Source organism: Diabrotica undecimpunctata, chromosome 2 (genome assembly GCF_040954645.1).
Source record: "Diabrotica undecimpunctata isolate CICGRU chromosome 2, icDiaUnde3, whole genome shotgun sequence".
In the NCBI taxonomy this organism is placed as follows: domain Eukaryota; kingdom Metazoa; phylum Arthropoda; class Insecta; order Coleoptera; family Chrysomelidae; genus Diabrotica; species Diabrotica undecimpunctata.
In genome coordinates this window covers 80154715-80167235 of record NC_092804.1, presented here as the reverse complement: position 1 = coordinate 80167235, position 12521 = coordinate 80154715, and the positions used below count along the sequence as shown (strand labels likewise).

General features: G+C 31.2%; 1 protein-coding gene across 1 annotated transcript; it reads left to right on the top strand.

The window, feature by feature from the left end:
- The first annotated feature begins 462 nt into the window (after positions 1-462).
- LOC140433358 (uncharacterized) lies at positions 463-12308 on the top strand. The gene is made up of 3 exons (XM_072521381.1): positions 463-621; positions 5738-5956; positions 12016-12308. The coding sequence occupies exons 1-3, from the start codon at positions 567-569 to the stop codon at positions 12237-12239; spliced, it is 498 nt and encodes a 165-aa protein (XP_072377482.1). The 5' UTR covers positions 463-566; the 3' UTR covers positions 12240-12308.
- Positions 12309-12521: the final 213 nt, after the last annotated feature.

Below are 12521 nucleotides of genomic sequence, written 5' to 3'. Positions count from 1 at the left end.
CGCCTCTAACAAAGTCATGATCTTTAAGTGAGTGTGAGCGAAGAAATAAAAAAGTGTATAGCTAAATATTTAAAGCAGTTAGGAGTGTACCCTAATTCTAGTACGGTAAACTTAGGGGACAACAGCAGGATAACAGCAAGTGAGAAGACTTAAGAGATTTACCCCTTAACTTACCGGATAGAGTATAGGAAAATTTAATTAGAAAGGTACCAGCACTGGCAGGTAATCTTTGCTCATGTGAATTTCTCTTTGATTAAATTATCAAATTTTACTATAGTCGAATCGCATTGTATTTAAATAAATATTGAAGAATTTAAGTGAGTAACTGTCTTTCAACATATCTCTGATTAATCGAGTTTCTAACTAAGGTTGGATCGGTACTTTTAATCTTGTTATCGAAAGTTAACATCCGTTATTATATACCACATAAACTATTAAATGTTTTGTTTGTTTTAGATATTGGGTTGGTTCTACCTATAAAAACCAACTTGATCTATTTTTATCACTTCTTAGTTGTTAATAGATCATCAGACGAAGTGCTTTTATTTAAATTTAGTTTGACAAATATGGGCTCGGCAACAAATGGAATTTCTGTTTTAATATTGTGTGTAATTAAATTTGGTAAGTTTTATAAACAATAAACTGCTGCCCCAATCTTAGTAAATTTCTAATCTTTAGTTTAAAATGAATCTTAATATCTATTTACAAATGTATTAATCCTTGTAGGGACATTTTTCTATTATGCCTACGCTATGACGGTATTTTGAACTGATATGCTGCTTTATATATTTCTTTGTCGAGGTTATCATTAGATATATTATTTAGAATTAACTATAAATTATGAAATAGAGTCTAATATGACTTTTCAGCTCATTTTTATATCTGAATAGTGCCTAATAATATAATAATTCCCATAAAAATTGTATAAAAATACGTTTGTTTTCTATCTTTCAAAGTTGATGTTTTATTTTAATAACTTCTTTCAACATTAAAAACCAAATCTTATTACAGTTTATTATGGACGATGTGGAAAAACTTGCAATGCATTTGTTTTATTTAATAATTATGCAGTTTTTGTAATTGTATTTTTTTATTCCATCTTTCTTTCAAAATTAAACCTTTCCATTGCATTGTTTGTTCATTGTTCCATATACGTTTGCATATCTGAAATCTGTGAAATTCGTTCTTCTTGTCTTGTCACCACCATTTCCATATTAACACATAAATCGCTTTATGCTGTCCATAGTTTAAAATGCGTTAAAATTTTAGTTAGGAAAAAATTAGATAAACTAGAATTCTCGTTGTTTTAAAGCTGTATGTTTATGTCACACTGTATTTGATACATATATATTTGCGTTAAAACTATGTCCAATTAAAAATTGTAAATACTAGTAGTTGTAAATACAAAAAAATATATTTTGAAAACGACTTCTAATTTTGATAATGAAACAATTTTTAAACTTTGGCATAAATGATAAATAATAAAATTATCGTTTGTTTAACTGTCATGGGTTAATATATATAGTATAATACTTTTGAAGAAAAAAAAAACGTATTGACTTTGTAAAAAGTGCTAGGCGGCGCTTATGCAAAAACAGAAAAAGAAGAATAATACTTACCGACCATCGAAAAGTACAGTCTTCACGAAGGAACGAATGAAGACGGATACTTCCTAATTTATTTTATAAAACAAAAAAATATGATTATTATAAGCACGTACTTTAACATTAGATAAAATACCCAGGATAGTAGGAGATCGTCAGATCGGAAAACTACTATCAGAAAAAGAACAAAATAAATATAAAAGAATATTTACCAGAGGAAAAGACAGAAAATTTAAAAGAGAAATTTCCAGTGATTTGGCTGTATACCATAGTTGTAACAAACCTAATATGATGTATAGTAACGTGAGTAAAATGTTATAAAATTTATTAAAAGTTTTAAAAACTATACAAAATGGACTTATAAATGTTCAAAACATTTTCAATCCTCTCGGACCATCATCAGTTGGTTGTTACCACTCTTTGGATCAAGTCCTTGTTCGAGTTGGGAATTTGTACATTCTCTTAAAAAATTTAATTCATTAATCATCGACGTAGTATCTTAATAATTATGTGGTTAGTTCCAAATACCATATAGACGTTATAAACGTTTTTCACTGTTGATTGATAAGATTGAAAACGTTCTAAAAATTTATAAATGCATTTTGGATCATTTTTAAAATTTTTAATAAATTTTATACCATTTTACTCAAAAAAAGTAAGATAGCATTGCAGAAAATGGAAATGTTAAACAAATGTGATTGCAAATAAAAGTATGTATGACCAAAGTGGCTTAAAATACTAATAGAAATAAAAAGACAAATACATAGAAAGGTTGGATGAAGAATAGAAGACAGTAGAACTAGAGGAAGATATAATTAAGATTGAAAATGATACAAGAAAAAACCTGAGCAGTTATTCAGGTCAAAGGTTTTTGACTGAACTTGTTGCAAATACGATTTCCTATTTTTTCCGATATTTTTGGGCGGGCAATATTTTCCGAGTTAAGTATAAAAATAGTTGACAAGGGTGGGGGGGAGCATAATTATTGAATTGTTTATAACTTTACGACATGGATGCTAAAAAAAATTAAGAGAATTCAATTTTATACAATTTTGATCTATTTTATTTCTTGTTGAAATAATATCTGAGGTCCTATGCCTAAGGCAAGCCTAATAAGACACTAGTAATTAACAAACCCTAGACGCTGACTAGGGTTTGACTGAATTAACCTATGACCATAAATATTGATATAAGCCAAAAATGAAAGAGATTAGAATTTTATAATATATCTCTCCATTTTTGTTTGTGTACATTCATATTGTAAAGTTAATAATAAACAAAGTAATTCAATAATGATGCTTCCTACCTTCCATTTTCCCCCCTAACTCTGAAAATATTGACCGCACTAAAAAAATTCTAAAAGAGAAATTGTAGGAATTGGTATTGGTAACAATTTCTTTTTTATCATTTTTGTCGAAAAGCTGAAAATCGCTGAGATATTGAGCAAAAACGGTTCTTCTTTAAATTCGTGCAACGGTGCAACGCTGAGTTTCAGTTACCATTTCAAATTTACATTAATATTAGCCACCCTTAAGGGCTAAAATAATAAAATTTGGAGTAGCTTGCCATACAAGGTCAAATTACATCCCGACTGAACTAAAGAGTTAAGGAGTGAATGAAGTAACAGCAGAAATATTCAAATGTGAAAAACCAGTACTAATTAAGCATTTGTAAAAGTTACTAAACGAATTATAGAAACCAGTACACATACTGAAAGAATATATCGAAGCCACACTGTACCCAATTCACAAAAAAGGAGACAAATGTTTATACCACAACTACAAGGGTACCACTAGCTACCAAATGTTACATACAAAATACTGGCAGTATATATAACAAATAAGCTTTCTCAAAAATGGATAATGAAATTGGAGAATATCAATGTGGATTCAGAAAAGGACGCAGCACAGTAATTCAAGTTTTTGAAAATAGATTGTATTATTGTATGGAGGTCACAGGAGGTCATTTCCAGCATTTAATTAGTTAATTTGATGAACTTATATATTTTTTGTTATTACTGATGCTCAACCAATCATCATCATCATCATCATCTTGGTGCTACAGCCCTTAGAGGGCCTCGACCTTCTCAAGCTTTCTACGCCATTCTATTCTGTCCCTCGCTTGCATTTTCCAGTTGCCGACTCCGATCTTCTCGGCATCTTGTGTTACCCCGTCCATCCACCTCAGTTTTGGTCTACCCCGTCTTCTCATTCCCACGGGTTGCGCTGTTAGAATCTTTTTTATCATGTTTGACTCAGGGGCCCGGGCTACATGTCCTGCCCACTGCAGGCGGTTTCGCTTAATTATAGTGGTAATATCTTTACCACCAAACGTATGCTTGTAGATATTCTGCAGTTCAAAGTTATATCTACGCCTCCATATTCCGTTCTCACAGACCGCTCCGAATATCTTGCGTAGCACCTTTCTTTCAAAAATGGATAGAGCGGATTCATCTGTTTTCGTTAGCGTTCATGCCACTGATCGATATGTGAGAACGGGGACAATCAGTGTTCTATACTGCCTTATACGAGTTTTTTGAGACAGACGTTTGTTAGCAAGTACTTTGATAGACCATAATAACACCTGTTTGCAATTATTATTCGCCTTTTTATCTCCTCAGATGTGTTATTATTGGGGTTAACCGATGTCCCTAGATATATGAACTATTTGACTGCTTCGAAGTTTTGGTCATTGATAATTAAATTTGTGTCAACATTTCCAGCTCTTGTGTTTATGTTAGTCGCCATCCATTTGGTTTTATTTTGATTTATCTGTAACCCCATTCGTTCTGCTGCTGCTACTAGTTTGGTTAGGATTTCCGCAGTTCTCGTCCTAGTTGTTGTTATAATGTCCACGTCGTCTGCATATGCTAGAATTTGGACTGATCTATTAAATATTGTCCCCCTGCTATCTAATTAGCGTCTCGTACAACTTTTTCTAAGGCGACATTAAAAAGCTGACACGCCAGCGCATCTCCCTGCCTTACCCCCTATGTATTTGAAATGGGGTTGACGAGTCGTTTTGAATTTTTACTGCTAATAGCATCTTCGCCATTGTCACTTTTATCAAACATATGAGTTTTTTGGAATTCCTAACTCATTCATAGCGTTGTAAAGACTTGGTCTTAAGACACTGTCATATGCCGCTTTAAAATCGACAAAAATATGATACATATCTATGTTAAACTCTTGCGCTTTTTCAAGGATCTGTCGTAGTGTAAAGATCTGGTTAATGGTTGAACGTTCACGCCTGAATCCCGCTTGATATTCTTCTAGAAACATTTCAGTATAAGGCTTTAATCTCTCGTGCAAAATATTTGACAATATCTTGTATGCTGTATTTAGGAGAGTTATTCCGCGGTAATTATTGCATTCCAGTTGGTTTCCCTTTTTGTGTAACGGGCAAATTAAGCCTAAGCTCTATTCTTCAGGCATTTGCTCCTCAGACCAAATTCTACAAACGATGCTCAACCAATAAATAAGTTAAATCCAAAATTATCTTTAAAGTTATTTCGTAAATTAAAAAAAAAATAGAGTGTCTAGAGAAAAAAAAAATGTACATTTTAAATGATGTGCCACCCGACCACACTTCCTATTGGGTCTTTCAAAACTGGGGGGGCTACCTTTGAGGGCATACATTTTGCATGAAAATTCATCCTCCCAATACAAATTAAGGCGTTTTTTTAAATTTTTAATAAACTCTCGGTTTCTAAGTGTTTTTTAGAGGGGGGGGTCAAATTTTCTTTGAAACACACTGTATATAATATGTACATGTATAGGCTCTCTGCCAATATGCAATATATCTCTTTTAATTCACCCTGGTATACCTAGGACTCCTTTATTAACCATGGGACGCGCCTTACGACGCGCCTTACCGGGGATGAGAACTTCCTCACTTAGTCTATTCTCCGTGGAGTCCTACTTAGTATAGAGCTTCCCCGAATAGTCTTAGGCTACAACGGAAGTAAATAACTGTATTAAATTATAAGATATAGATAGAAATTACAAAGTTAAAGAAAATATTTATTATGTAAATTTAATAATTTTATATTATTTATACTTAACTAGTCTGAAACAGTTCCATAAATTATAACAAGTAATTAGTTTTAATTATTAAAATACTTTATGTTATAGCTATAGTGTCCGCTGTATCAAAATGCTGGTCATGCAAGGATTTAACATGTAACGATCCTTTCAATTCCAAAAACGCTGTGGTTCAAAACTGTACCAATATTAATAGCTATAGATCAACAGACGTCGAAGGAATTAATGGTGGTGATACTCTATTTAATAAATATAGTACTCTGTATAGTTCGGATACAGACTATGTTTGCACCAAATACATTGTGGATAGTAAGTACTCTTTAATAATATCACAATTTTTAAGTATGATTACTTTAAGAACTAGGATTTTTATCAATTTATTTTGAAATCAACAATAAAGATATTAAAAGAATTTTGGAATCAAACATCATTACGTTATTTACTTCAATAACAAGTGCAAAGAATAAGTGTTGATAACTGCATTGGCAATATTAAAATGTTGGTATTTCTTTAGTTTTGTTTTCTTGATGATTGACAAGAACACTTCGAATTGTATAGGTACCGTAATATAAAAATAAAAAGAAAGTCAAGCTTCTTTTAGTAGTAGACGGTTTCAAATGTTAAAATATTTTTAATAAATGACAATAGGTAATCATCTTTTGTTAAAACCTTTGTTTACAAATTTTTTTCTGCTCGAAATGCCCAGATGTTTTGGGCTTTATCACATAATGATTTAATGATTCCTTTTTTGATGTTTAAGTGGTGGGTTGAGTGGTTATTTATATATCTGTTATTGTGGGCTGGATATCCTGTATCATCTTTTGGGATTAGCACATCCAGGAAAGGAAGTGAATAGTTGTTTTCTTTTTTCATAGTGACTTTGAATAGTTCTTGTTTATTGTTAATGTCCATCAGGAATTTATTTTTTGCTTTTAAGTTAAAAATAAGTCTCATCTGTACAGAATGTTAGTAGCACCATGACAGCCGATATTTGTAATCTATTTCCGTTAGTTTTTGCAAAAATTGTTGTAAATTTTTAATTTATGTTGTTGTATTGGGAGCTAGAGACTGTGTTATGTCTAGTAGGAACTTAAACAGTCTTCTGCAAGGAAAATCCATGCTGCTGCAAATTAGTGTGAAGAGTACATTTGATTTGTGAGTTTTTGGGACTTCATATAGTTGTGGTCTCCTACTACAGGTGGTATTAAAGTTCTTCTTTGATAGTCTGTCAAATATTCCGTAAAGTGTAATATTTTTTGTTTTTTTAAGTGATTTGGGGTTGGATCCATCGTGTCAACAGTTTCGTGTAGGGTCCACCTGTGACCAAATCCTAATTTTTTCTTCATATTTGCTTTTATTTCTATAATTACAGTTGCGTTACCCTTTTCAGCGGTGATATTATTATGGACTCATCTTCTTTTTGACATTTAATAGCTTAATTACAATTGTGGCTTAATCCCATATAAACACAATATTTGATTTAGACATGCCACAAGACATGACAAGTCAATACAACAACAGTTTCAGAAGCTAATCGTACAGTAGTTTAATTTTAGTCACCGGTATTACGTCACTCACACTTGAACACAGTTTCACACTTGAACCTAATAACCAGAGAAGTAACGATTTTCCCAAGACACTCTTTGATACAGGTATCTACCAACTGATTTTGATAAAGTTGGTAATAAATATATATATATGGTAATAAGTATATATATATATATATATATATATATATATATATATATATATAGGTGGTTATATACCGTGGTGTATACTTCGTGGTGGTTTTCTAACTCTAGTACCACAAATTGGTCGCATTGCTCCTGTAGTAATCCTTGAGATTGCGATGCTCCTTTTCTAACTAACTTGGCTGCATCGTACTGAAGACGACCAATAGTCAGAAATACGTATATACGGTTGCCTTCCATCGATATACCTCTTTTGGTTTTCTGTTTTGCGAGACATGCCATTACATTTTATTTTTATATATATATATATATATATATATATATATAAATATATAAATATATATATATATATATATATATATATATATATATATATATATATATATATATATATATATATATATATATATATAAGCGAGGTTCGTACAGCTTCTGCTGCTTCGCCGCTTCTCGCATTTCCACCCCCATCGTTTTCTGTCCACACCGAAATATACAGTATGTGTCCTCCTTCTAATATTTTCATTCCTAATATGATCTTTTTTGAATACACCACACGCTCTCCTTAGAAAATCCATTTCTACTACTTCTATTCTTTTTCAATCTTTTTTCGTGATCTGCCAAACTTCTGCCCCATAAGTCATAATAGGCTCTACCAAGGTTAGATAGATTGTCAATTTCGTTTCTTGTCTAATATTTTTAGACCATAGTAGAAAGTTTAGAATATTTAATAAACAAAATATGCAAAAAATTAAACGTCATTTTTGACTTATCAAGAATATATAAACAATGTAAGGTTGCTATTTCTTTTTAAATACTAAGACCGGTAAATTATATGGAAAAGTGACACAATTTTGCTGAAAAAGCTTAGAAAATTCTGTAAAATGTGATATAAAGTTTCTTTTGTTAATTTGTTGCTTAATTAGTACAAAAACATCTTCTTACGTGTACTAACGGCTATGCGTTATGTAGCAGACGAAAAAAGTAAAAGACAAGTTTTTTGCGCCTTAAAAACTGGAACCATGTGGAAACATGGACTACACATTTAGTATATGGAACTTCTTCACATTGAATAAACCAGAAACACAGGCATAGTTACTTAACGAGCTCAGTTAATACAAAATCGAACTAGCAACAATACAAAAAACTGAATGTCTAGGACACGGAATAATAGATAAAAAAAAATAGATAAAAAAAGAGTAAGGAGTAGTCTTCATAGTTGACAATAAGATGAAACATGCCATATCTAATTTTTTTAAGTAGTGAATGAAAAAAATAACTAAAAATTAAAATAAAAAATATTAATGCACAACCTTGTCTAAAAATGCACAAAAAACTTTAATTTCACGTGAGAATTGGAAAAATATCACAAACATTCAGCTATAAAAATTTCAAGAAGTTTAACGTAATAGTTTCTTTGCAAAATTAAAATTGTTTATCCTAGAGCGCTTTTATCTACAACCTTATTATGCGTAAACTATTGGCTCAACACAAATTATGAAAGCCACAAATTAAAGAGATGAGACTCTCAATAATATTAACTAACTAAATTATTTAACGATTAAAAAGTTTACGTCAAATAGTAAAAAAGTGTAAAATAGGTTTACAAAAGTACTGTGATTTTAAACTTATAGACATTTAAAATAACTCAGACACATCAACATATAGAATTATATTAATATATATAATCAGCGACATTAGAAGTGTTACACCCAGAAGGAATAATTTCTTGAACTTAATTTTTTGGCAACATGGTAGATTTACATCAAGAATGAAACGATAATGTTGTCAAGAATTTTTATTAATAAGTAATCAAAAAAAAATAATAATGTTTTTGGCAACCCCGTAGCTAAATACACTCCTGTATACGTATAGGCATTGAGAAAATGAGATGATCGATGTCTGCTTGTGGCACCTGGTTCCAAGCAACTTAAAATTCATGTATTAACTGTGCCAGGGTCTGTGGAGGATGGGGAAAAGTGGACAGTCTTCTTCTCATCATATCTCATACATGTTCAATAGTATTTAAATCCGAAGAACGGGGCGACCACGGCAAAACAATACGTACAACAGTACACGGCAAGCTTCTTGGAGAAAGTCCATAGTTTGACGAGAAATATGGGGACGCGCGTTGTCTTGCTGAAAAAGTAAGTCTCGATGGCTGTCGAGATAAGGCAGTAAAGTGGTTTGTAAGATGTCATCAACATAACTTATAGCTGTCATATTGCTCGAATAAACACAAGTGGTGATCGGCTACCATAAGCAATAGCCTCGCAAACCATTACTTCAACTGTCCTGTTCAAACCCATATCTCTATACGCAATAATTCTACCCCTGTCAAAATCGCCAACAGGGTGGTAATTGTGGTGTCTTCGAATTCAACGCATTTTCTTACACTGAATACAATTAGACTGAGGAATAATAACTAAAAATTTCTATACGAACCAGTTTTCACAAATCGGTCTCTTCACAAAAAAATTTTAAGATAAATCTTTATTTTTACAAAAAGTAGAAAAGAGAAAACATTGGTATTGTTATTATAGCATTTTTAAATATAGTCATTCTGTTGCCAAAAAATTAAGTTTAAAAATTATTCCACCTGGGTGTAATACTTCTAATGTCACTGAGTATATTAACATAATTAATTTTTTTTAAGAACGACAGTTAAGATGTGATATCACGTATAGTGCCTCTGTATATTCGCTTATACGTATTTCATCCTAACAGGACCCATCAGAGCGACTTTTACTGAAGCTCTAAACATGAAAACAATCTTTCTCGTCGAAAAAAGCAACAATAAAATGGCTTCAGTATGAACGCTATAGCGAAATCTGATAAAATCATGAAAGTAGAAATCCAAGGTTTTCTAATGACATAACCAAAATCCAGATTTTTGCTTTAATATGTGGCTTCTAAGAATTGCAAGACAAAATAGACGATGCTAAAGATGTAAAGAGAAAAAATAAGGAATCTTAAAATTGCATTCCCCATTGCATCGTCTGTTTTGCCTTGCAATTCTTAGAAGGCACAGATTAAAGCAAAAATCTTGTTTTTGGTTTCGTCAATAGAAATCTTCGGATTTTCACTTTTGTGATTTATTAATTTTTCTTATTCAAAATATTGGTATTTTTACACACGTTAAAAAATACAATGTTTTACGACCCTTAGAATCCCAGTTAGACTTTTTTTAACCTCACACTATTTCAAACACAGAACTCATAACTTCAAGTTTAATAAAAACTCAAACCGAAAAAATATCGATTCTAATCAATAAAATTATTGTTTTTCTTTGTAATTTGGGACACCTTGTTTCATAGATTTAAAAAGTGCAACTAGTTAATTTGTGAATTGTTTATTTAACTGAGTAATTTGTTTAAACAATTTAAAATAAATATTTATTGTGCAAAATTTAACTTCTTTCTTACTAGAAGTTATTAGAAAAAGTTATACAGTGATGGTAACTTAAATATTTATGTATTATAAATATAAATATTATCTTTTAACAATAATTTTTACAAAAAATTTTTTTTATTTGAAAATTAAATCTATAGGTGTTAATTTTTCTTGAATTATGTTTATACTATAACAAACTAATTGGTATAAATTTGGATTATAAGCAAAACTTAATTTTACCATTTTTGTTCATAAAGATACAAGTTTATAACAATTAATTTATTTATAACATATTTGTAATGTTTTTGAGTAAAATTCCCGACTATCTATTAAGTAGAAAGTCACACTATAATAAGCTGGTCTTTTGAAAATATTTTTTTAGTTGTAAATATCATCATCAGTTGGCGCTACAGCCCTTCGTGAGCCTTGGCCTGCTTCAAAACATTCTTCCATCCGTCCCTATCGAGTGTCTGTCTTCTCCAGCCCCTCACTCCAATCTCCCTCAGATCTTCCTGTGCATCGTCCAGTTATCTGAGTTTAGGTCGCCCCCTTCTTCTTCTTCCGACCGGCCTGTTTAGCATAGTTATTTTAGTGTGATCACCCTCATCCATCCGCATATCGTGGCCCACCCACCTTAGGCGGTTTATTTTGATGGTCTTCAGTTGTAAATATAATTATGTTTAAATCTGAATTTGTCTCCAATTTTAAAAGCATCTGGCCGAATTTTAATCCCGATAAAATTCATCTGCTCTACTTATATTCTAGTTTTTCAAATACTAAGTTAGAATATATCAAGTTTGAATTGTCCCAAAAACATCTTTTAAGCATGAAGAACTGAAATAAAGCTAAAAAGTTCAAGAGTTGATACTACCGTTCAGTCCACCACGCTTCGGTCAGTTCTTTTTTTGTATTTAGCCGGTTGCTAAATGTGAACCAGATCTTCGATTTTGTGTTTATGCTTGCTGAGGATTTTTTTGCAGATATGTTTTACAAAAAAAAAATCATATTGTTACCAGTACCTACTCGAAATCTTGTACCTCGATCTAGTTCTTAGTATAAAATGTAATAAAGACATAAAATTAATAATTTGCAATGTTGCTAGATAGATCAGTTGATCATTGATCAGTTGGTCAATATTAAGTGAAAAAATATGAAGCAGAATATGCTAGAATTTTTTTAATAATAAAAAAGTATCTTTAGATATTATAGGAAATTAATAAATATAATTAAATTTATATGTCTAGTAAAATAGCTGTAGTAGTGTCGTAATTTTATAATTACTTTTAGGTAAAATTGTTTCGAACTACACTTTTACAGTAAGGACTTGTTCACCAAGAAACATCAATGGCCAAAACACCTGTGAAGCTGTGCGACAGAATATTGGAGCGCTTATAGGAACAGTGTTATCGTGTCAAACCTGCAACGACGATTTATGCAATTCTGCCCCCAGATGGAGCTTTTCAGTTTTAGTTGTGACGGTTTTTTATTTATGTGGATTATTGCTGCGTTAGAGTATTTTTATATTATAAACATTATTATACATAAAATCAAGCCATCACAATTAAATTAATTTAAAACTTGTAGAATATTTTATTTTATATTTATATATAACTTTCAAAATTTTCCTTAATGTCTAATAAATTCATGGACTGGTTTCTTTATCAAACGTATGCCAAATGTAAGGACAGTATCTGGTTGTTAAAATAATTAAAATATGTGTCCATTTTGTTTCCACGAGTTTGTGTGTCAAGGATATGATCCTTCACAGTTCGCCAACTCCCTGGGTTATCACT